General features: G+C 40.2%; 1 protein-coding gene and 1 long non-coding RNA gene across 4 annotated transcripts in view; one reads left to right on the top strand and one right to left on the bottom strand.

Annotated features, from left to right (window-relative positions):
• Positions 1-18,112, bottom strand: part of LOC125305984 — a 22,266-nt gene extending 4,154 nt beyond the window's left edge. Inside the window, exon 1 of the long non-coding RNA XR_007195482.1 lies at positions 18,042-18,112. This is a non-coding gene — a long non-coding RNA (uncharacterized LOC125305984). The remainder of the gene's footprint in view (positions 1-18,041) is intronic.
• LOC125305983 (transcription factor Sp8) lies at positions 16,534-21,091 on the top strand. Of its 3 annotated transcripts, none has more exons than XM_048261095.1 (2): positions 16,534-16,698; positions 18,801-21,091. In XM_048261095.1, the coding sequence occupies exon 2, from the start codon at positions 18,834-18,836 to the stop codon at positions 20,151-20,153; it is 1,320 nt and encodes a 439-aa protein (XP_048117052.1). In that variant the 5' UTR covers positions 16,534-16,698; positions 18,801-18,833; the 3' UTR covers positions 20,154-21,091. The 3 variants fall into 3 exon arrangements, with proteins under 3 accessions (XP_048117052.1, XP_048117050.1, XP_048117051.1); XM_048261093.1 differs by lacking the exon at positions 16,534-16,698 and adding an exon at positions 18,305-18,387; XM_048261094.1 differs by lacking the exon at positions 16,534-16,698 and adding an exon at positions 18,420-18,674.
• The last annotated feature ends 4,873 nt before the right edge of the window (positions 21,092-25,964 follow it).

The raw sequence follows: 25,964 nt of genomic DNA on the forward strand, positions 1-25,964 counted from the left end.
TGCTGAGAATAGGGTGGGTGTCTTATAGATGAGCCCAACTTTGGCCTTTTTCTTATTATTTTACTGACAGAAGTTGCGTTGTCATTTACGTGTTTGTACCATAACCTGTGAGGTGAGCTTTGTTTGCATTTCTGCAGTAAAGTGCAGTATATTGTGGCTGCAATGCATGAACTGCAAGAACAAACTCAAAAACTGAAGTTTTGACAATCAAAAAACTGTTTTGACATTAGTTATTTTTGTAAGATTGTTTATGAAGTGGTTTCCTTTTCCAGACTGGCCATCCAATAACTTATTGCAAGTTAAACCACAACACTGACATTTATGGATCTCTTTTTACTTGTGCAATCATTTTGCTGGTGTATGTTGGGACATTTCTTATACTCCTTTGAAGTGTGGTGGGGTGTGGGAGAGAAAGACTGAGGCAGAAAGCACGGAGGAGTAACAGAGTGCAGGCAGGTGACAGGACGAGGAAGTGAACCTGTGGCAGCGCCGAAGTACCATCAGGCACACTGGGATTCTGCTGACAGCTAATTAGCAAAGACACCGATTTCTCCCAGTGTAACAGATGTTGCCTAATCATCCCAGCCTGCGAGGCCTACGTGCCAGCAACATTTCACGCACAATTGAACTATCTAAAAGGGATGAATGACTTGATGCATTGTAAGGGCAGCACAGCTGTTTCACTTGTCAAAGAAAAAAAATCTCACTGTCAAAAACACATCATATTTTATGACAGAAAGAGGCTTCTGTATTGCCATGATGATTGCCATCACCTAACAATATTTTAATACCCAGACTTACAATAACAAGTTCTAGAATAGATTATTTATAGTATTTCCGAATTTTACAGATATTTCTAAAATACAATTTCTATTTACGCTGTAACATGTAGCCGTACTTCAGCTTTATCACAAATGAGCCAAAAGTATTATTTTACTCTTTTTCCATAAAACAAAAAAAAACTCAGAGCTCATTTCCCTTGCCCTATGGATCTCCTGTCCACGTATGGCCTCCTGGCAGGTGGAATTAATGCTGTTTTGAATGCCTAGATTGAAATTTAGTTGATAAAACCAAAGTCCTAATAAGAAAAGGATTAAGTATAACAAAAAGAAAATGTGTAAATGAAATAATTTAACAAGCGCACGTTTGCTGGATATATACCAAAATATCTTGCAATGACCCGTCTAGGGTTCCGTAGTTAACAAATCTTGTTCCATGTGCCCTTTTTTGAATTTGAGCCCCTGCCCCTCAAAAGGTCTCTGCACGGCCCTGACCCATAGCCTTTTATGTTTCTTTTCTTTTGTATTTCTTTCTTTTCTTCTTCACTGGATTGAGCTAAATCTTCATGTAACAAAAAATACCACCAACATTGTTGTGTGGCAATAAAATATCTATCTATCTATCTATCCACCAATCTATCTATCTCTACCTGAGTCTCTGTTTAGTCCATATGATGTATCACAGAGGAACAACCTGTAGAACGCAGTTATGATGTCAAAATGTAGCCTACTCATACATGCTCTACATCTGCTATGGATGACATAGAGGTGTGGTAGGGTCAGTTAAATGTGTGTTACACACAGACAATATGTCTGTCACCACTGCCCTGTTACTTATTTGGTAAACATGACAGGTCATCTAGCTGAAAGCTTCTACAATTACACTCACAGACAGATGAGAGAGAGAGATAGCAAGGGAAATACACATACAGGAGAGACAGGGAGGGGGATACACTGATGAAATCTGAGGCAGTTATCACGCTAACCATTACCTGTCAAGTCCTCGGCTTCAATTTAAGGGTGCATCAATTTTCTGAAGAGGAAATCAAGGGCATGGTAGAAAAGCCGGACAGATAAACAGTGACAAAGGCTTTCCTTTTCCCTCTGCTTTTATTTATGATAGGCTACGCCTGCCCAGGGAGCGCTGCCCAGGGGCCAGCAGGCCTTTATCAGATGAGCAGATTTACCACTGATAGCTAGGGTGTCCTCACCTTTGATGAAGTGTGCCACACTTGGCAAAGAAGATTTCCAGGTGGAATGACTTCGAAAAAGTCCACTGAGAATCGGCAAAGCTCAAGACCTTTTCTTTTTCTCAAATGTTTCTCTTGCACTCTCTCTCTGTATTTCAGTGCTGAAAAGAATCTCACTTTTCCTCTCAGTGAGACCAGCAGGTAACAGCAATGTGCTCCCATTCTTCACTAATTCTGGTGGTTAAAATAAATAAATTAAATATAACACTTTTTATCATTCTATATACAGTATGTATTATATTTACCCAGAATATTGCTATTATTTTATACGTCATATCCTTACATTACATTACATCCATTTATCATTTATTACAATACTTGTAGTGTGTTAATATAAATAATGCACTTTACAACAAAATGTGTAAGTATATGGATTCAAACTCATGAATTAGTTGTTTCATCTGTAACCACATGCAGTTACTGAGACCAACATTTTTGGTGTTCAATTTAAGTAATGTCACAGGACAGAAATCTATACTTTAGTTTAGACATTGCCATCTGCAGTGTGCATGCCACAATAAAATCTGTGCCAAAAGACTGGTAAATGGTGCCGTCCACAATTAAGAATATTTTTGTGCTGTGATGCATTCTATAGTGAACTTAAGAAAATGATCCCCAGTCACAAAATGAAAATTGATCTGTTAAAATTGCTTAAACTTAAAACTTAAACCCTTAAAACTATATCGCCTAAAGATTAATAGTTCCATAGCAAATATAACAATATTCTATAGATTTGTTTCTTTTTCGTTGGCAGTGATAGGGACTAGAATTGAAACTAGCTAGAAAAAATGAAGAGACCACTACATTTTTCTGATCTCATCCTACAGTTGCTGAGTGACATTCAAATACGATGACGGTCAAATTCCAAACACTGCAGTAGTCTCTCATTTTTTTCCAGAGCTGTATATACCATATGTATAATATGTACACCACATAGGCCAGTCAGACATTTTAAAGCGTCAGTGTAGCTCCACTGTAGGTTCAATATCACACATGATGAGTCTGATGAGCCTATATTGAGGGGGATACCAAAGAGAAGTAGGAAGACATTGTCAAATGTCATAGCATTTCTCTTAGCCATGGCTCCATGGACATTAGATGCATCACCTCCATAAAGTAATATGCTTACTTTAATAATGCTTTCTTTAGCACCGAAAAGCCTCTTTAACTTCTCACTCCACTTATTACAGATAACAGTGGCACACTGTTAGCCAGAGCTTTTGACGTTTGACCTCCTGCAGTCATTTACCTCCATTCAAAATCACTGATAGCTTTGTGTTTGCTGTAACAGCCCAATCTAAGCCTCTCTCAGATAAAGACCCTCATTAAGTGACTGACAAAGAGTTCAACTCAGATTGCTTAGGGTAGGCATAGTGTAAATGCACTCTTTGGCACATTTGCGTCTATGGTGGAGTGATACATTCTGCTTGGACCTCAAAGCCCATATCATTTTGAGTGGTTGCGAATGAACTGGATATGCAGGCAAATTTGCTTTGCAAACTAAATAAAAAATATTATGTGAAGGCACATGAGTGGACTGGATAGTCTTTTAGCAAATTTCACAAAATAGAGCCCATATCAGCACATGTTTATTGATAACAGTCCTCCGTGGAAATGGGCCCAGCCTGCCTTTCAGCTGTGAAAACAACCACCATAAGAAATGAACACTGGGAGCCACTTACTGCTGCTGTGTACATGGGATGCAAAAGACTTTTCACAGAAACAATTCAAAGTTTTGTCTTTTGTCTAAACTAAAATAATTCCCACAACTAACATTATCAAAGAAATAAATATAGTTTCATAATCAAATGAGGCACATTTAAATTATTACTTCAAAATGACTAGTGGCACATCCCAACATAGAAGAAAACTGACAAGGTTATGACCCTGCCATTAGATGGAAAACTTTACTCAGAACTGCTTCTCAGGGTGAATATCTGAGAGCCACTTGGTGAGTTGGTGTGTGTGTGTGAGTGTGTGTGTGTGTGTGTGTGTGTGTGTGTGTGTGTGTGTGTGTGTGTTGGGGGGGGGGGGGCTGCTTGTGAGGCCGACCTCTGTCACTCCCCCTTGCTGGGTGACAGGACCGAAGGTGTCATGCTTAATGAGATTACCCAGCAGGCCTCAGGCCTCCCTCACCACTTCCCCAAAGAGGCTGCTCCTCTGCACCTTACAGGAAGGCCACTGAGCAGAAACATCCTGTCCATCTAAACTGGTCTTCTCCACTTGCTCAGAGACTCCACTCTTATTACTCACATGTTCTCTCTACCAGCCATCTCACAAGCAGAGGAATACATCTCTTTATTCTCACCTCCTGTCTGATATCAGAGGGCAAGTGTGGTTGGTTAAGGTCTCTAATGGAGCTACTGTTCTCTTTCTCTCTATCAACCGAGTGGCTTCTGTATGCCAGTCAGAGGGTTCACTCTGCAAGGTCTTATCGTCAGCCTGGTTTCTCTCTCTCACACCGCGCAAATGAAAAAGACTAGGCGTAAAATGGAAGGTATTTATTAACAAGCCATTAGGGCCATTTTAATAAGCATCCCACCCTGCGGGGCTTGAGCAGTGGATTACAGCACACGGGTTTCGCTGACATGAGAAAGGAAGTCTCCCGCAGGGCGTGTGAAGGCCGCCGGGAGCCACACAATGGCGGCACTGCCTCTCTCCCAGCCTGCACTGGGCCTGGAGGAGTGGGGGCTACACAATGGGATAAAGAGGCATGAATGTTCCAGCCAGGCAAGAGATAATGCAGTTGCCTGTGACTGAGCATGAATGGGGGCTACAGGGCCGGAGAGAGGAGCCACTGGCACAAAGAGGAGATCATAAAGGAGATTCCTTGGGTCAGTAAAGCATTTCATTCACCTCACATTTCCCTCCAAACTGCACCCTCTCTCTTCCTCTCTCTCTCTTCCTCTCTCTCTCTCTCTCTCTCTCTCTTTCCCTACCCCTCTTATTCTCATATCTTTTCGTTCCGTTTTGTGGTGCTTACAGGTGGATTGTCCATCTGAGAGTGAAGGCAGGAAGGTTTTAGACGAGTATGATGAGACCTCTAACATTTGTCCAAACTGACATTTTAAAATAGAAGCAGCAGGTGGAATGTCCAGGAAATCAGATGAAATAATTTCAATTGGGGGACAAAAGAAAACATATGTGTACCACACAAAAATGATCTGTTGGCAAATTAGCGAGGATCCAGATTAACAACATGCACTGAGTTGGGTTGAGGAAGGGAAATGGATTAAGGGGCCTCAGAGCAGAACGGAGGGAACAGGTGACATACTTTTATAATGGGGTGATGAGGGGAGGGAGTCTGGCACATTGTGGTGCCGTGTACAAAACAGTCTTAATACCAGCTTTAACTGTTAGTCCCTAAATTAGTATCTGGACATTGAAAACATGGATAGACATCAGTGTAATGTTTACTTTATATCATATGATTCTGCATAGAGATGCATTAATAATAAATTAATCAATCAAACTGTTACATTTTATTAGTGTTGTTTCACTATACTACTAAACTCACTCATACAACACACACACACACACACACACACACACACACACACACACACACACACACACACACACACACACACACACACACACACCGGGATGGGCAAAATATATTTAAAAAAAATGCTCTTCAAAACAAATTATTCAATACCCTAATTTTAAATGTCTCAAAATAAACTACAAAGTGCAGTATGCCATCAAAATAAAATATGTTATCTTTGTATAATGAAAATATTTTTTTCAAGGAAGCAAGAAATCACTTTCAACTGCTTGCAAACCGTCCATTTATCAGCTTTTTAAATCTCAAACATTTAGCCTATTAGAAGACCAGTAAGGTTACATAGAGAATACAACTCATCAGATATGACAAAACAATTAAAACATTCTACCATAACCAGGCAAACTTATGGGGTGGGTTATGTGGGTGAGTGAGTAACTGGGGTTTAATGAGTGTGAGGATGTGAGAGAGGGAGTGTAATGAATGTGTGTGTGTGTGTGTGTGTGTGTGTGTGTGTGTGTGTGTGTGTGTGTGTGCCCTTTGGCCTGAATTGCAGGGGTCTCTTTAGCTTGATGCCTTTGAGGACAACCAATTTTTTTAAAAAGTCTGCCATTTAGATGGCGTTGATGAAGCCTGTTGATCCACCCAGTTCCTGTTCCATGGACACCAAGCCCCACCCAAGCCAGGCAAACCATGCACATACGGCATCACAACTCACACTGCACCTTTCAATTGGATTGGATTCAAAATGTTGTATCCGTCTGATTCTGGGCTAAAATAAGGGCAAAATCATCATCAGTGTCTGCTTGGCCAGTCAGCACCAATCAGAGGCTGCATGCATCATTTTCTCTAGAATACACACCAATACACAGTTTGATGCAAAATACAAAGCCATTTTCTTCCACCTAATATGATAAAATTTACTAAATACTATTTTGTATTGGAAATACATTTTACAGACATGGATCAGAAATATTGCCCATCCCTACACACACACACACACACACACACACACACACACACACACACACACACACACAGAAACAGTGAGAGGGAGTATGTAGAGACTACATGAAAACACAAAAACACACCTTTGACTTCACCTCCAGCCTCTTAATCTACATAAAGACAGCAATATATAACTGCTTACTTTTGTCACTAAACATTACAGAGAAAGCTAATTAACCCCTCCACTCTGTCCCAGTACAAGAGATAATTCTATTTTATTACAAAAAGGTCACAGGGGAAATTAACTCTTCAGCCAGCACATAAAGAAACGGCTCCCCCACCCAGAATAACAAATATACACTGATTACATTCAAACAGAAGAGTCCCAGTTGATCAGATGAGTGACCTTTCTCCCTGCCAGGCAGGCAATCAGATGCAAACACTAGCTACAACATGGCACCTCAGTTCTGACAGTGTTATATAATAAACGTAATGCATACAGGCATCAGCGAGCTGGATCCTCCAGGATATTTATTTCAAGAAACGAGTAGCGCGCCAAAACTGAAGGAGGGAATGGAGATTTGATTCATGAATCAAAAACACCAGATTGCCCCAGGAAGTGGTTGGCTGAATACACAAAAAGCCTGGATTTTGTTGTTATTGTTGTTAACTTTTCCACAAAGCTTTTTATATTTACAAAACCCCATGACCACATGAAAATGCACGTTTTTTTTTTTTGTTCTTAGAAATGTTCCATGATATAGTTCATTTGAATTCATTATCTTTGATTGCATTTATGTCCTTCATGTAACAGACAGAAGAATGAGCAGAGAGATTTGCTCAAACTTAACCACAGTGTGACAATAACACCCTGAACTATTGCATGTTTCAATCAATGGAACCTGAGGTAAATAAAAAGCAGAGGGAAGATTCACAGACATCGATCCTGGCACAACACATGGTCTGCTGACAATCTATGGTTTGTGCCAGTAATGTCTGCAGTCATCCTCAAAATCAATGAAACTCATCCTTTCAATAGCATCCAATTATTAGCGCAAAGTAAAGGTAGCCTTTTCCTATAAATCAGAAGTGTTCATTGAGAACAGACACAGACAAGATAAATGCTAATTGAAATGCAAATAATGCTCCATACAGCACTAAAACAATCTCCAATGAAGGCAGTCTGTTAAGAATCAGATAGAAGCTCACTGGAAACGGAGATAGCGAATGTATGTTTATGGGTGTGTGCGGGTAAGGAAGAGTAACAGAAAGAAAAGATTGGGTGGAAGAGTGAAGGAGTATACGGTAACCATACGGCAAATGTAGATGGTGTACTTCTATCTAAGAAAATCAAAAAAATTGACTGAGAGGTAAATGAAACTCCAGAAAAAGCTTTGCCCATACCAAAACATAACAAGTGATACTTGATAACAAGTCATCATAACAATACATAACAGTATACATACCAAGTAGCCCTAATACTTGGAAAAAACTCATTGTGAATACCTGTACAATGCAAACTTGTGTGCTCTCTGATGTTTGATATGTTATGGCTTACAATATCATACATCTGAATATTTCTTCATAGACTTAAAGCTTTCAGGTTTATACTAAATCACTACATCTTAAATCAATGCATTGCTCAGTGTGGTCTTGGGGAGTGTGGTCTTGGGGAGTGTAGTCTTGGGGAGTGTAGTCTTGGGGAGTGTGGTCTTGGGGAGTGTGGTCTTGGGGAGTGTAGTCTTGGGGAGTGTGGTCTTGGGGAGTGTAGTCTTGGGGAGTGTGGTCTTGGGGAGTGTAGTCTTGGGGAGTGTAGTCTTGGGAAGTGTGGTCTTGTCTGTTGTATAGTTGAGTGGAGCCACATGACAGCGGGAGTTGGAGTGGAGTTGGAGCTGATTCAGCCTACACAAAGATGGCTGCCGCTGACCGCAGTGCACTATCATTACTCTCATTACTCTCATTCCCAAGACTCATAAAGATCCCACTTAGCAAGCCACACACTGACCACTCTGCGTCTCACACAAGAATTTAAATTTAGAGAGAGGGCACACATGTGCATGCAGACGCACACTGTCACTTACAAAGAGGCAACAACATACATCCCTTACTTTCTTCAAAGAGGTCAATAGTCCATAAATACATTTAATACTGTCATGCCTCAGTAGAGCCAGAATGCTTGAACTACAGGAGGGATATATTGTGGGGACAAGTTAAGATTTTACAGTTGCAAAGGCTATGGATCAACTGAAATCTGATGATCTCACCAGTGTATTTAAATATGAATTAGTGATAAATACTTTGAATGACATAGCATGCCCTCTTGCAATGCTAAGGACCACATGAAACTTCAATTAGTTATAATTTTATTCATAATTAACGCTTGACTGATGCATTTATCTTATATTGTGTCATTACGTGACAGACAGTGCAATGTGTGTGTGTGTGTGTGTGTGTGTGTGTGTGTGTGTGTGTGTGTGTGTGTGTGTGTGTGTGTGTGTGTGTGGATGTGGGTGGGTATTCATCATCAACATTTACTGTTTTACTGATTACTGTTTTAATTTATGGGCCCTCTGAACCATTCATAGATCAAGTCTCTAACAAAGCACATTCCCAGCATTACATTGATAGGGTTGGACCAGTCAACCTGGGAGATACTATGCAATTTACTTCAAGCAAAGACCAAGGAAGGGGAGGTTGAATGCACTAGTGCCTGAAATAGCCACACATCCTATGTCAACTGCTTGTTGGTGGAAACCTGGGTTACATCAATGGGGGCCGACAGAGGTCTCAGCTATACAGCATGAAATTCATTCTTCTTCAGAGACAGTAATGCTGAGCAGGTCATGCTTAAAAGATATAAGGATGAGGGCTAAAGCCATTGTCTCCCTTCAGCTGTGTGCAAGGAGATACAAATAAGTGGGTCCATCAAGAACAAGCTGAACTCAATCCCTCAAAATTACATTATCCTATCCTAATACTATCAGTAAAGGGGTCTACACACACAAACGAACACATGCACATACAATTAAAACCTTCATACTTCAACAAGGCCAGTGGTGCTTTAGTAGTCTTATAGAGGTTAACATCAGATTAAACAATTAGTGTCAATTAGCTACAGTAAAATCTCTGGGCAAACAATTGGTCTCTAGTGCCCTGCTTCATTACGGTCAACTTTCAGCTCCTTATCAGTCACCCGGGTAGCCATGATTCATGCCTGACTCTCTGCTGTCCCCCAGGCACCATCAATTACCCACCATAAACATACCCTGATGATGAGCTCCTCCTGGAGCTCCACAGTGTTGCCATAGATTTAGGCTACTCACTCACTGCAACCAAAGAATGGAATCCCACCTGTGATCAGAACAGCATTCTGGCCAGTGTCTGACAATAAGGTTACAGAAATTAGACAAAAACAAAAATTAGGTACTGTGTCTCAGGGACGGACTGGGACCAAAAAAATCGGCCCTGGCATATTAAAGCGGCCTTCAAATCAGTTGGGCACACCTAATTAAATATAAAATCCTTGCATTACCCTTAAATATGCATATTTTTTAACTAAGTGTCATGGATCACTGGAGCACATGATCTCCATATTCAAGTATACAAGCAATTATGAAAGAAGAGTTTCTGCTAGAATTCAAGGTATCATTTCAAATTATTCAATATATTTAAACTAGGTATTCAATGCTCACTTGTTAGCAGCACCAACAAATGACTGTATGTGTAAAGAGCTAAATGACCTAGATCGTGGTAGGCCTTATTATGACCGCCACATTAGCGAAGCAGCGCTCATATACTATAGGTTTAGTCAGAGTTTTTTTCTTCTGGTTTTTTCTTCAGTGAATTTCCGTAAAGGCTTAGTTACCTTGTGCTTGAATAAGACTTGACATTTTGTAGCCTACATTTCCGTCAGTCTACAGTCTTCTACCCCATCTTTACCAACAGAACCCTTCATAATATAGCTAAACTCGTAGCTAAGTATACATTATTTTGTACTGAAACTGTACTGAGAACTATACTGTAAGTAAACTAGTGAAGATACTAGTTATATACTTCTAGCACAATTTTTAGTTCATCATTATACATTGTTTTTAAGGGGTAAACGTTGCAAACTTGTAGGAGCACTACATGTGAACATATAGTTTACTAATGGTAAATGGACTGCATTTATATAACGCTTTTCCACTCCTATGAGCACTCAAAGGCACAATGTCATAACTCACATTCACCCATTGACACACACACCAATGGCATAGGCTGCCATGCAATTCGCCTACCTGCACATCAGGAGCACTTTTGGGGTTAAGTGTCTTGTCAGGAGGTGTTGGGCTCAAGCCTGCAACCTTTTGGTTCCTGGACAACTCCTTTACCTCCTGAGCCACTGCCACTGCCACCCGCCTGCCATTATACACTTATAGCCCACTTTTTCATATTCATGGTAGTATACTTTACAGTAAGTATATCCTTAGTAAACTATAAGTTTAATAGTTATTTGTACTGCAAATATACTTGTACGTTTTCTTTACATTTTGTATAATTGAAGCATACTTTTAACTGTCCTTTAAGTTTTAAAGTTCACAAATAAACAACATTACCAGTGGATTGCACATGCAAATATTCACAACACATATAAATCAAAATGTTCATCCAAATAGTGTATTGGATGCCAAAACATAACGACTTAAGTAGTCGACCAAATCAAGTTTTAACCCAAACACAGTCTTGAAGGGTAATATTACAATCTGTCATGCAGCCTGTCAACGATCAGTCCCTGGCTACGAGTAAAAGTGAATTCACTTTTCTGTCAATATAAGCCAAATATATTTAAGTATAAGTACCAAGTATAGGCTAGATATACTTCAACCTTTATATATACTTAAGTATAAATCAAGTATACTTAAGTATAAATCAATTTACTATATCTCTGATCAGTACACAAAAAGTGAACTATACATATACTTAGTTTAAAATAAGTTTACCAACAGTACGCTTCTATAAACTTATTTTTGGTAAGGGTTACCATGGCCCTTCTCCAATTGCTCAGTTTTGCCAAAGAGTCTGTAGAAAGTTCTGTGAAGAGTCCTCGTTTTCAGAACTTTTTACATGTAAAAATTGTGGTCTTGAGAACCTTCATGGGAACCTCAGCTGTCTCTAAACTGAGGAGACTGTTTAGATAGGCTTGGTTTTGGTTTGGTATTGTCAGCTGTGACATCCTATAGACAGGTGAATGTCTTTCCAAACCATATCCAATCAAAATGGAAAACACCTGAGCTAAATTTCAAGTGTAAATATGATATTTCTTTTTTTCTTTTTTGATGAATTTGCACAAATGCCTGAAATCCTTCTTTTCACTTTTTCATTATAGTTTCTCCTGTGCAGATTGATAAGAGAAAGAAATTGTGGATTTGTGAAAATGAAATGTGAAAAGGTGAATTGTTCTGAATACTCTGAATGCATTGTAAGCATGCCGGCAACATGAATAATGGAAGATATAAGAATGAAGGGTAGTGGAAGCATGCATGTAGTGTTGTGTCGTATGCATGAATATGACACTGAACCTTGACTACAGCAGAGCTATCTTGCTCTCTCCCTGCTGACTGGAAGCTGACACTAGAGATAGATGCATCAGTTAGAGCACATCCAGTTGTACACCATGTCCGGGCCATGCTGAAATGACCACTCCAACACCTGTGTCAGTTCATATGAACAACCAGAAGTGTTACGTGCATGCACACGTGCACATACACATACGCATGCTCATACAGAAGCAACATACACACACATTTAATGCACACATGCAGGCACGCCCACACCAAGATGACATGTTAAATTAATCTGGTGATGTATAGCTTAATGAAGCCCTTGTGCTGATCACACTGCACATTAATCAGAAGCCCACAAGTAGATTTGCTTATTTTCTCAATGCTTCCGTGATAAACTGCAATTTCATTTAACCTTGGACAGCAATTTTAATAGCTTCCACAGGACAACTGTCAATACAGCCCTGAGTGTACAGTGATTAAATTGCAGGGTGAGAAGACTTTCCCAGCTTCCTTGCCTTTAGCCCGTCCCCCCACCCCGTCTTGTCCCCCTCCCATGCACACACACACACACACACACACACACACACACACACACACACACACACACACACACACACACACACACACCACCACCACCACCACCATCACAACCGCCACACATATGCCATTTGTACGACTCACTACCCACAAAAGAAGACTGTGACACACAAAACCTGACAAACAGAAGCTGTCATAATGAACAAACATAATAGTCATCTGTAAGTATTTCTAGAAAGTGTTGTTAGCGCGGTTAGCTAAGCACTACTTGGGATGCTGCTACTTTTCAGGACTGCTTCCAGCCCAGCATTGAGAGAACTACTTATAACAAAAAAAGATCCAGTCTGTAACACTGCAATCTCTATCCTCAAACATAATTTAGCTAGGCTTTCTATGTAGTCTGTGAAAGGCCCAGTTATTTTCTGCAAAATATCAGGTTGCTAATAAAACAAGTAATCTTCATATTTGTTCATATTGATGATTTAATTGAGAAAAATATGATTTGAATGAATAATGAAATCACTACTGGATAAAACAACTGACAAATATTTGGGCATGCAACACTGACATTCCTGTCTAGTTCTAAAGTCTAATAATTCTATAGTCAACAATTAATGTGTACTGAGAGTAAATCAACTTAATAACAAAACATTATACGTGAAAAAAGACTATGCCAAATTATTTGTGGTGTTCACTGGTGTTTGGTAATTAAGTTAATGTAATTAGATGAATAAGTATGCCTGCAACGGCCAAAGAATGTAAAATAACAATTGCAGTACCACTGTAGCTGTTTATCAGACCCTTATTATTGTGTTTCCACCACTCTTTCAACAGCCCCACTCTTCTCAAGCCCAAAGTTAAACACAGGGGCACAAGCAATATTAAAAGTAATGCAAGACATTTAGAATAGTAATGTCTCTTAAGCACACGCTACACCATATTCAAAACGTTGATCCCTACTTACCTCCTAAAATAATGAGGACATTTTGGTAAAGTGGTGGCTCTGTAAACCATACACATATACATAAACCTACATTACACCAAAGTCTACAGCAGCCTATTACACAGATTTACTAAGGAATTAAGATACACAAAACAAAAATTCTTTGACAAATATTTATAATATGTTTTAAAGGAAGAAACAAAACAGTCTGTGTATCATACTTTTGGGAGTGGAAATTTCAAACAGAGAGAAAAGCTGGAGAGGAGAGCCGGCCCCATTCAGTAGTATGCCAAAGAGGCTCCCACCAGCCTGACAATGCCCCTAAAGCAGCTGGCTGATCGATCTCCGACAAAAGCTCAGAGGTTAGGCTAGTCAAAAGACTGTTAACTAGCCATTTTATCTCTCAGACATTTATATCATTCTTTCTGCTCCAGTGATCTCCTTCAGCCCGAGCCTGCTGCACACCTGTGTCCCCCTCCCAAACCACCCCCAGTGTCGGCTCTGACCTGCATCCAACTCACGGGATCCCTGAATCTACTGACCCAATGCCTCATCGCATGGTCTGTCCCATCACTCAGGAAATGTATCATGTTTGACATGTGCATTTTATGCATCAGTGAAGAAACACAAGTGATTTGGATTGTACATCCCACTAACCATACCGCAGTTAAAGTAATAACCAACAATTAAGTGAAGAGGCTTCTTGGGTAATGGTGGATGGTCTCCTGATACACCAAGTGATATGTAAACATCAATATGACCAAAACACTTGTTAAAACAAGCAATGGTGGTGACTAATGTATCTAATTAGATGTAATCCTTTACATGTATAATGCATGTATGTATAACCATTCAACTTAAATGTAAGACATCATGCAACACAACCTGAGAAACCTGAGAAATCTGAGAAACCTAAATATTCAGCACCTGTTTAATCTCTATTAGGCCATATGGCTTGTAAAGCCTGTAAACTTGGCTGGACTATTACCACTGCCTTTGTTTAATCATGCAACCATTAATGAGATGTGTGTCTGTTACCATTATGTTGTCTTTACAGGTACTTAGGTACACTGCTTAGCTACTAGGGATACCTTCCCGAACTACGATACCAACCTTCCATTGATTAAATGAAGATGAATGGCTGGGGGACCTAACGGAAGCATGTTTGGTCGTGGCAGACTCCACATCAACAACATCTCCTGATGCTTTCGAAGGACGTTCAAACATCACCCCTTTGTGACCAGGGATGTAGTGGAGACTAAACGCAAATAAACACAGTTTATCCACCTCTGAAATTTCAGAAATAGAGTTTATCCACCTCTTATTAGAGTTTATCCACCTCTCAAAAGAGTTTGTTCACCAACTGCAACTTTTAACATTCAAAAACCACACTGTATTATCCAGATTCACAATATGTACAATCTAGGGACCATTTAATACCACTGATATTGTTATAAACATTGGACAATAACCTTCACCATCATCAAACATGTTCGGAATGTCTTTTTAAAAATCCGATACCGCATGGCCCAGTCCACCTCACAGAATTCATAGTTTACCCACCTCTTATTTTACCACTACATCCCTGTCTGTGACCATTCTGCATCAGGAGAAATGAGTGAAAAACAGCAATTATTAAATCAAAACCACTAGGAGAAGGATGAATAAATGAGCATCTTATTCATAAGTTGCAGTGTTTATCTAAATGTGTATGTACTCAAATCTGGGTCACTAACTGATAAAAGCAGAGGCCAGGTAAACAATCCATTTTATTTATTATTTCATATATTGATACAGATACAAATTTTGTGTGTACAATTGTGTGTGTGTGTGTGTGTGTGGGAGTGAGTGAGAGAGAGAGAGAGACAGAGAGAGACAGAGGGAGAGAGAGAGAGAGAGAGAGAGAGAGAGAGAGAGAGAGAGAGCTGGCAGTGGCAAGACCCTCTCTGAGGCTCACCCAGCCGGAGAGAGGCTTCCTGCACATCCTTTGTCACACCATTTGGACCCTTGTGTCTGTGGACGCTCTCCTCCGGACACACTTGGCAGCTCATGGAGCAGACGGACATCTGCTCTATCGCACAAGCCTCCTGCTCCACAAACTCAGAGTCCACCTGACTCCTACCATGGGACAACCTTGCTGTTCTGCGTCCCTTATCATGCACAAGAGCAGAGTGCTTAGTTAAATTGTGATGTCGGCAGTACTAAATAGGCCTCAGAGTCAAATGCCTATCTTGTATTTAAGGACCTCTCTTTTCCAAGTCAAATCTATAAGTATGTTTGACATGTTTTAATTAAAATGAAAAACATTAAAGCCCCAAAAATATCCAGGACAAGACCCCAACAAAGGGTGTAAAAAAAGTAATGTTGTCTCGATATCTAATTCGTCTTTAAACGCACCAATTGTGATTAATGTAAGCTGCTGGGCATTCCTGTAAGTAACTATAGGCCTACACAAATGGTGATAGAATCTCCGACCTTTATCCAAACCATGTTTTTCGGTCAATCGAAACAATGGCCGATATGTTATGTATAATTGAATTTCTGAAAGGTTTGGTAGTTCAAAAGGGAAAAAAGTTCACGATGTAGACGATATGAGGATCAGATTTGATTGTGGTAATATGAAAATACGCCACCGGAGAGAAGAGGGAAACCCTGGGGTAGCTATGTGAGCAACATCACTTTAGATGTTGGGTAGGCCTGCGTAACGCCATTCTAACCGCGAGTAGGCTACATATCGACATCCAACAGCTCTCCCCATTTAAATCTTGCATTTTACCAGGCCTCATTGAAAATAAACATCAACAAGTCAGCAAAAAATATTTACATTTAGCCTACACTATAATGTAATCATACCACTTCATTCGTAAACCACTAAGCCAATTCCTGTTCAGTTTTCAACGATTACAAGTAGGCTATCCTATTGCATTAGTCTCTTAAAGCGAGTGGCTACATGGAAAACACTTGTTCGCAGAGAGCGCCTCAAACCTCTTGTAGCTGTGTCAGATGCTGATACCTCGTGTAGGCTAATGATTAGATCACCAGCGGCCCGCGGCGCCTCGCGTAATTAAACTGAATTCCCTTGGTAACATTCATCTTCTGTGCGCTCCAGCTGCATCGGCGCACCGTCTCGAGGAGATAGCAGGGTCAGGGAGCTTGGCCAGGGACACGGTGCCTGGAGAAATTAAGACTAACGGTAAGCTCTGCCCATTTGTTTAATTTGCTTTATCAAAACATTTTTTCAAATGACGATTTACTGGAAAAGTTACGTTGTTTGGACATGTAGGCTAGACTACGAGATGCCAATTGTAGTCTATTTTAGATACCCTGTGTGTATTTTATATTTTCTAAGTTTACAGGATCATGCATCAGGTCCATTTCTTCACATTACTACTGTTCAGTCGACTAAAATTATGTACAATTATTTATACATACATTTTGAGTGGGTAAAAAGTACACGATGAGACTAAGAGACTAAGTTTGGAGATTCCTAACACATCAATTAAATGTCATAAAGTTACATATTAACCTATGTCATCTGTTTCTAAACTGATCAACAAAGATCCTGGGTCGTTATTAATTTAGTCGCACTGTTTCTTCTTTCCGTTTCAATAACGGGAATGTCTTATAGCCCACTGATCGTTCACTCATTTTCATTCGCAAAACACCTGCAACTTTTGGGCAAACGTGTTATTCCTGTAGTTTTTTTTTTAACGAATATATGTCCACATCGAAGAAATAGAGAGATTAATTTGAAACTATGTCTATCACGCGATATAATAAAGGTGGTTATAGGCACCTTATGTGATGTGCATGGCAATCAACTTTTCGCAGCCATGCAATTGTCACCCTGTGTCACCAGCTGCAGTCAATTGAGAATGCTATCAAACAAATACAATTTACCTGATTAAACCACATTCCTCGTTATGTTTTTTGTAAAATTCAAAAGAAAATGCTGGCGATAGGCTATAATGTCAAATAGGAGGTGATTGAGAGAAGATTTCCGGCGCGCACACAGAAACACTCACACAATCATCTGTTAATCCATCTAAAGGGAACACAGAGACCAGCTGATGTGCTGATTCTTATTTCGTGGATTGTTTTATTTCGTCAAGATAGGGCAGTCGGGGACGTGTTGAAACCCATCCACAAATACACGTAGGCTAATTGTTAAATTAGGGAACTTATAGTTTTGCTTTCGCAAAGTTTTCTGTCCAAAATTCCAACAAGTTGGTTACTCGAATAGTCAGGTAATTTACTGAGCAGTTATTATGATGAGCCCTTAGAGTAGTGCCTGTAATTTGTATGTGAGATCTTTGAGACATGATGGACATAGCCTACTCCAATTAAGTTGATAGAGCAGCAGAGACATCACAGCCCTTTTCCCGGACTTATTTGTATGAACAAAAATCATAATTTTTTGCACCAATTGCATTTAGGCCTACTTTAAGTGTTAAGTCAGTGTGGTTAGAATGGAATTTTGCTTCCTGACAAATTAAGAAGAAAACTCCCGGAGTATTCACTTTCAATCTGATTTACCTTCCTGCGCTCTTTCTATCCCATGGAAGGGGGAGGCAGGGGAGGAGAACGGCTTGCGAGCTCCACTGATGACCTTACGTTGCGGCCAGTTTGCGCTTCCGAAGTCTTGATTGGTCCTCAATGTGGCAGACATACTTCAAAGTCGGGAGGAGGAGCGCCGGTGTCTGTGATTGGTTGCCTGTGTAGCAGCGGTTCTTCAAAGCCAGAGAGGACCTACAATTGTGCTGAAATGGGCGGATCTCATCATTGTATTGCATACCTCTTAAAAAAACACTGCTCTGATTGATAAATATAAAAAGATCCTCTGCGGAGGGCAGTTTTTGTGATGGCAACTTCACTTCTAGGGGTGAGTCTAAGGAGTTTCTTGCTGGGTTTAATTAGTTCCTTTATTGTCCACTCGGGGGATTAAAATTACCCTGGGGAGTGTAAGGGAGAGGAGCAGTTGGTGGATTATGTTTTCAGGTAGAGGGTCAAGAGAACGCAAACCGAAAAACACATTAGTCCAATAACGCACTAAAAAGTTTCCGTCGAACTATTTGGGGCGAAAACAAACTCAGGGTTTCCTTTAACTTCTTCACATTGAGTTGTGCGTGTTGCATCTGTTGCTAGTTTAAATTTGCATTCGATCTGCAGGTAGGAATTGTCACGCACTATACCCGTTACAGGATGGTACGCGTTTACCAGTTGAACATGTAAAATAAGAAGTTTTTAAAATTCTGAATTTCCTGAGGCTAATAGTAATTCATGCTTCCCTTTTAGGAGGAGCCGAGATTAGGATCGACTCCCTTAGCCATGTTGGCTGCAACTTGTAACAAGATTGGAACTCCAAGTCCGTCGCCCTCTTCGATATCAGATAACTCAGCTGCCTTTGGAAAAGGTTTTCATCCATGGAAAAGAGCTTCTGCGAGCAGCTGCAGTTTGGGCTCAGGCTTATCCACGTTTGGGGTGACCCGCAGTGGCTCAGGACTCTCGGACTCATTCGGAAGCAACAGTTCCAGTGGATCCAGTGCTTTTTCATTAACACCTGGAACCTCCACCAATGCGCACTTTGGAAACGACTACTCTGTTTTTCAGGCATCAGTTTCAAACAGTTCGCAGGAGGGGGGGCACCAGCCGGTGTTTATTTCCAAAGTGCATACTTCAGTGGACAGTCTGCAAGGTATCTATCCGAGAATGAGTGTAACACATCCGTACGAGTCTTGGTTCAAGTCATCCCACCCTGGCATTCCGACTGGAGACGTGGGCACTACGGGTGCTTCCGCATGGTGGGATGTCGGAGCAGGATGGATTGATGTCCAGAATCCAAACGGGACCACCCTACAGTCTTCCTTGCATTCGGGGGGACTTCAGACATCATTGCATTCGCCTCTGGGGGGCTACAATTCGGACTACTCCAGTTTAAGTCACTCAGCTTTTAGCACAAGTGCATCTCCTCATTTGTTGACCACTAGTCAGCATCTGATGGACGGCTTCAAACCAGTCCTCTCTTCATACCCCGATTCAAGCCCATCTCCTCTTGGTGGTGCAGGTGGCACCATGTTGACTGGAGGGCCAGCGGCATCACTGGCGGGGTCCCCGCGTTCCTCAGCGCGACGTTACTCAGGCAGAGCCACTTGTGATTGCCCTAACTGTCAGGAGGCAGAGAGACTGGGACCTGCAGGGGCGAGTCTGCGGCGCAAAGGACTTCACAGCTGTCATATCCCAGGTTGCGGGAAAGTATATGGTAAAACGTCTCACCTGAAGGCTCATTTACGCTGGCATACAGGAGAGAGACCGTTTGTTTGTAATTGGCTGTTTTGTGGAAAGAGGTTCACGAGGTCAGATGAACTTCAGAGACACTTGCGCACACACACCGGCGAGAAACGCTTTGCTTGCCCCGTCTGCAACAAGCGCTTCATGCGGAGCGACCATCTCAGCAAACACGTCAAAACGCATAGTGCAGGAGGCTCCGTGGGATCAGGATCAGGTGGTAGCGGGGGCAAACGGGGAAGTGACACCGACAGCGAACATAGCACCCCTGGTAGTCCTCCCTGTCATTCTCCCGACCTGCTGCCACCTCCTGATTCCACTCAAACAGCAGGCATAAATGGTCTCAGTAACTCTTTGGACTGAGTTAGATTTTACGTAGCCTACTCTTTGGTGGCATATGGACATTACATTTTCCATAAACTATTCGGATGCACTCTGTTAGGTAAATTGATCCGGTCTGATCTCATTTGATTGGGTTTATGAGGAAAGGACTGAATCACACTTGTATCGACGACAAAGACAACGGGCACTATATGCCCTTAAAGTATACTTTATAAAGACTACATTACTTAGTAAAACAAAAATTACTTAGTAAAACAAAAAAATACAGGCACAAATTAACATTACCAATAGCCTAATGTATGGCCTGCATTTGAACGCACAGTGGTTACATGCAGGGCAAGTCTGTTTTTGTTACTCTGCTCTGATATTAAATGAAGAGTCAAAATACTAATAACCTGTAAGTGTTTATGGCCTGCAGTGGCCTGCCGAGTTAATGAGAACAATGTTTTCTTAAATCCAAACTGTGGCACTTTATACTGGAACCCTGCGTGACGTACGTGTGCCTTTTCATGGGCAATTTGTAAGAACTTGTATGTTGTGTTTTGTAGTTTTCATTTCGTCATCTACTCTCTTTTGTTTAATATTTGAGAGACAAAAACATATATCACAAATTGGTCTTTATTCTACCAGAGAGCTTGATCAAGTTTGTATGAGATATATTGCAGTGTATATAATGCAATAGCTTAGCAAGTTATTACATGCAGGTATATGTGACATATTTGTCCAGGAAACCCCTTTTGTATAGTAAAATTTTAGATGTAAATTTATTCTAGTAAATATCTAAAACTCTGTCGGAGTGAAATTTGCTTTTGTTTTTCATCCGTGATTGCCATATTTGCCTACACGTCAGCTGGAGTTGTAATATTTATCGAAGAGGCAGGCTCGTTTTCTGATGTGTGTCAGAGACGCACTTTGAATTTATTTGGTATATTTTAGAAATAAACATGTTTAGTGATTCATGGCGTTTATATTTAAGCATGTACATATTTGTAAAGTGAGCATTAATTCCATTGACACATTCCTAGATTGTGGCTCAAAATCAGCCGTTCAATAAAGTGAGAATGGACTCAAAATCTGAACTCTATGGATTTGATTAATCTTGGTCAACGCACTTTATTTATTACTGATTCATGTCTGATCAACAGTTGGTTACTTATTTGTGCGATGCAAAAATGTCTGGGACATAACCTACAGTAGGCGACAAGGAGCATTTAGAGCGTAACAGTTTTCCAAATTAACACTGATAACAACAACAAAAAAATCTTATTTTATATGTCCGATTTTAGATCATAAATCGGTTTGCATTTCCTTACAGTGTACTTTTAACTTTAATTGTATAATTTAATTAGGTTTATGAGGACACAGGCTACAGGTGATGGCCTAGACTTTGGGAAAATAAAGGGGCGAAATGTTTCCTTTTTTGTCAATTCAGCTCCACATGGTTCTCACTAAACAGTTTAATGTCTAACATCAGACTGAAAATAGAGGGGATTTTCAGAAGGACAGAAATTCATTGACCAGTAATCGCATTCATTTTTTCCAATACATTTTTGTTAAATCAGTGTGGACAAATTGAATAAAACCAGGCCTATTAGGCTAAACAAATAGGCCTAAGATAAACAGACTACCCATTAAATGCTACCTACAGCCGCGAATGCGTTCTAAACTTATGATTTTGCGATCATTTAAAATGAGGAAAGACGAGGTAAACATAAAGACAAATAGGCCTACAGGCTATAACGTTTCTCTTCAGTAAACAACAATCGCTTGCAAACCTTTTTCTATGGGATTCTGTTACTCTGGCGCTTTATATTTTATTAATGCGTGCATTTCGTTTATATAATAGGCTATGTGCTTGTATTCTCACTTGCAATGAAAAATTAGCTACGTAGGCTCATTTGAGCTTGAATGAAGACGAATATTGCATTTTCTTACAAATTTAAAATTTAATGTCATGGTCATCGATTAGTTTACACACAACCTGGAACTGGCAACATCTGACGCGCAAGGGTATGGCGAAATTGCATTTCATTTGAAATATAGGCTACCCTAGAGCACACAACTTTAAACATTTACGACCAAAAAAAAACACTGCAGTGCCGCGCTCCTGTCCCTCGGGGCAAGTTCATCCAGAACCATACTGGTAGAAACACATCAAGGCTGATTGACGAACTGCCCCCTCGTGTGTTGAACATATGAAAGTGCATGGGGTTTTCAGGAGAGTTGGTTTTGATTAAGTAAATTTCAATCACGAAAAGAAGCTCAGACGTTCCCTAAAGTCCAGTTGTTTCAAAACTATAGAGCAACTTTTTAAAATAATACGCAAATTCTTTTGCATTTTATAATAGCCTATTAGCACATTCTTAAGTCACATAAAAGTCAATAAAAAAATATTTGAACTAAATTTCACTTCAATAATGGTTTTAAGAGGAAGAGAGAGTCCAGTAGAAAAGAATGATATGATATGATTTTGACAAAGAATATTTAGCAAATATTTTAATCTTGATTTCCTGTACATTTAAATTCTTTAGCAATATTCCATTCTGTGGTTTTAGAAAATGCTGTTACTAAGTAAATCTATCTACACACTTTTCACAAAACAAACAAAACACCAAAAAAGATGATCAAATAAACATTTCACCCGTAATCTGTAGCAGGCGTTTTATAGTCTTGCTTGTAAATCTGAACTGAGGAGTTTGGGGTAGGCTATCAAGCTGAACTTTTATTGTGTCAAGTTTCAGCCATCACCTTTGCATGACTGCCCTAACATGTAGCAGCTCAGCATTTTGAGTCGCAGACAAAGTCTGTTATAATTCTACAGTGGACACATGACAGGGTGTTTCATTCATCTTTTGCTGAATTTGATCAATATGTCGAATGTGTTAGGAGATTAGTTTATAATAATAAAAGTAATACTGTGATCCTGTACTGTACTATAGTATCCTACTGTGACATGATTTACGTATTATACTGTATGAAGACAAGAGTACATTCATTCATTTTGAGGAAGACTTACACTCGCACACGCACACGCACACTTGGATAATTATAATGAGATTTTTAGTTGTAAAGGCAGCCGGTGCCTAAAGTTGCTGTTCAGGTATGGTCAGGGTCAGTGACAATGACAAATATAGATAGACAGCATACAGAAAATATAAAAATCACTCACACTAAATAGTTGTTAAAAACAGACATAACCCAAATACATGCAAACGCAAATAAAACATAATTTGTTTCATTTGCCATTCTGAATGACAGCAATGATGTCAGCATTCTGGATGGTGGACAAACAGTGGGTAATGACAATGGAGGTCCGGCCTTGTTAGGCATCATCAAGTGAATGTTGAACAATCTAATTGAAAAGAGATGGGAATGTTTACATGTGCAGTGGAACAACATTCATTGAAAAAATTACTGAGCAAAGTAGTTTATCTCTTTAAAAATAGCTTAATTCGCATTGACTGTGTAAAACTAAGGTAGAGGAATTATCATAAATGCAACATATAACAATCAGAATGCCAAAGTAACAGTGCACACAATAGTGTCCAATAGTTTCCAACTAAAAGTGTTGAAAATGCCTTTCTAATAATCAGACCATTTTACTGTAAGGTTTCCATAAAGAACTACATATACATAAGAACACACATCTGAGGTAACAATACAAATTTGTCAATGCAACCTTTGGCTTTTCACCAGACAATACACTCAAACTTACTCTAAGGTCTCTCCTGCGCCGATGGGGCCTTTTCTTCAATCACATGTGAAGTGTCAAAGAAGAACCTGGCGTAATGGCCACTCTGTTTTGCATCATGGCCACATGACCACCTCAAACGTAAAATCATCTTCTGTTATGCAAACACTGTGTCGTCCATTATCCCTTACATATTTTATACTTTTCTTTGTTTAAAGGACTGCTGCTAGTTTATGTTCATGCAATGAATATCCAAACAGTATATAAGGGTACAATTTGGAATAGATTAAATAGGTCTTGTTCTTATGTGTGGTGGCCTGAAAGTAGGCCTACACCACTTCTTGTCTACGGTGGCCTGAAAAGGTCAAAACAGTTCTAGATTAAGACTGCAAATGCAGAAAGGCAGACAGTTGCATCAATTCGACAATACATGACAAATAAGTGCTTACAGCACATGCAACTATTACATTTGACAATCTGTCTGTTGCAAATTCACACAACACATGCAAATAGCCCCAACACTACGGATGCCATGACAGCCATCGACTTGTTCAGACTTTTGCTGCTTTCGAGATGTCTCTTAAATTATCGTACACTCACCCGTACAACATGTACCAATGAGTGGCTTTAGGAACGCCTTTCTCTCGAGCCACCAGGGGCATTAGCAGGAGGCTAGTCATTGTTATTGTTTTGTGCTACATGTAGCCTCTAGCTAAACGGCTGCAAAACAAATTGTTACATTGTATTACAGGCACAGTAAGACTGTGCAATGCATGAAATGGTGACCGGATTGAAGCAGCAATGTAATCTAGTGTGTAAGAGCATTGCATCAACTTTAACATGACCAACACAGTACATATGCAAAAAAAATACATGTCATCTCATCTCAACTATGGGCGCAGCCATGTTTGTTGTAAGGTCGTATGTCCACCTCGGGGTACCCTCAAGTACTCCGAGGTAAAGTGGGCGTGCCTGGCCAAAATTCCGCAAGAAAGCTGGGTAATTTACACTTTCCAACTCGGGCGGCGGATTTACGAGACATCTCGAAAGCAGCATTTTTCCACACAAGATGACACTGACCGGAGGAAGAGCAAAATGCACTGACTGCACAAACCTTTTTAATACCATTTCTTTACACGAAAGAAAGTAAAAGTCCTGCCACATATTTGCTCAAACCATTCACTAAATCAGTTGATTTAATGAGTACAACTCCTCAGCCAAATAGATCAGTTAATTAGTGAAATCACATGTGTTAAGCACCTAGGTAGAACCAATACATGGGGTGCAGATAATTTCTCTATTTGTCCATCCTCCTTCCCTCCCTCCCTCCCTCCCTCCCTTCCTCCCTTCTTTCCTTCCTTCCTCCCTTCTGTCCTAGCGCCTCCTTCTAATTAATGTTGTGAAGGAAACGAGGAAGGAATGATAGGAGGATGGAGGAATGAGGGAGAGGGAGATATGAGAAATGAGATGTCCTGCTCACGCATCACATTTAGGAGACATTAATTACTGATGATGCGGCGCATCACTAGCCTGACGAGCCATACCCACATCAAGATGTAGGGTCTGGGAACTATCCATTGGTGCTGCTCAATCCGAGAGGCGGGATAAACGGTTGTCTTTCAAATTTCCTCTGCACGCAATAGGATAGCGATACAACTCATGAGTCCCATGCATTTGAGCGGAGCTAGTTGACTAGTTGATCAAACTTTTGCCAATTAAAAAAAAGCTGAACCGTTGCCGACAACTCTATACACAATGTGATTGGCCTGATAGAAGTTTAATTTTTCCAGCTCGCAAGCCAACGGAGAGTTGCTAGACTACCCTGGATACAGGCTACTTTTAAGAATTACAGTCGGTGCTTCCCATAGCCTATGTGTCTTTTCTCCTAACACACACACAGCTTTTAACCTGCAGCTTTGTGCCACACAGCAACAAATAATAGTAGGCTGACATTTCCGAAATAAGCTACACAACTGATTCCATCTATGTAATAAGCTACGCAAACATCTGGAGAAAGTTCCTCCTACTATCCCGTTAGCTCACGCGTCATGTCTATCATTAATGCAGTGCTCACCAAAAGCATAGAAATTAACATTGACATTGACAAGACTTTCTTTGACTTGTTAGTTTTTTGAACATTT

This window comes from Alosa alosa, chromosome 13, assembly GCF_017589495.1.
Source record: "Alosa alosa isolate M-15738 ecotype Scorff River chromosome 13, AALO_Geno_1.1, whole genome shotgun sequence".
In the NCBI taxonomy this organism is placed as follows: Eukaryota; Metazoa; Chordata; class Actinopteri; order Clupeiformes; family Clupeidae; genus Alosa; species Alosa alosa.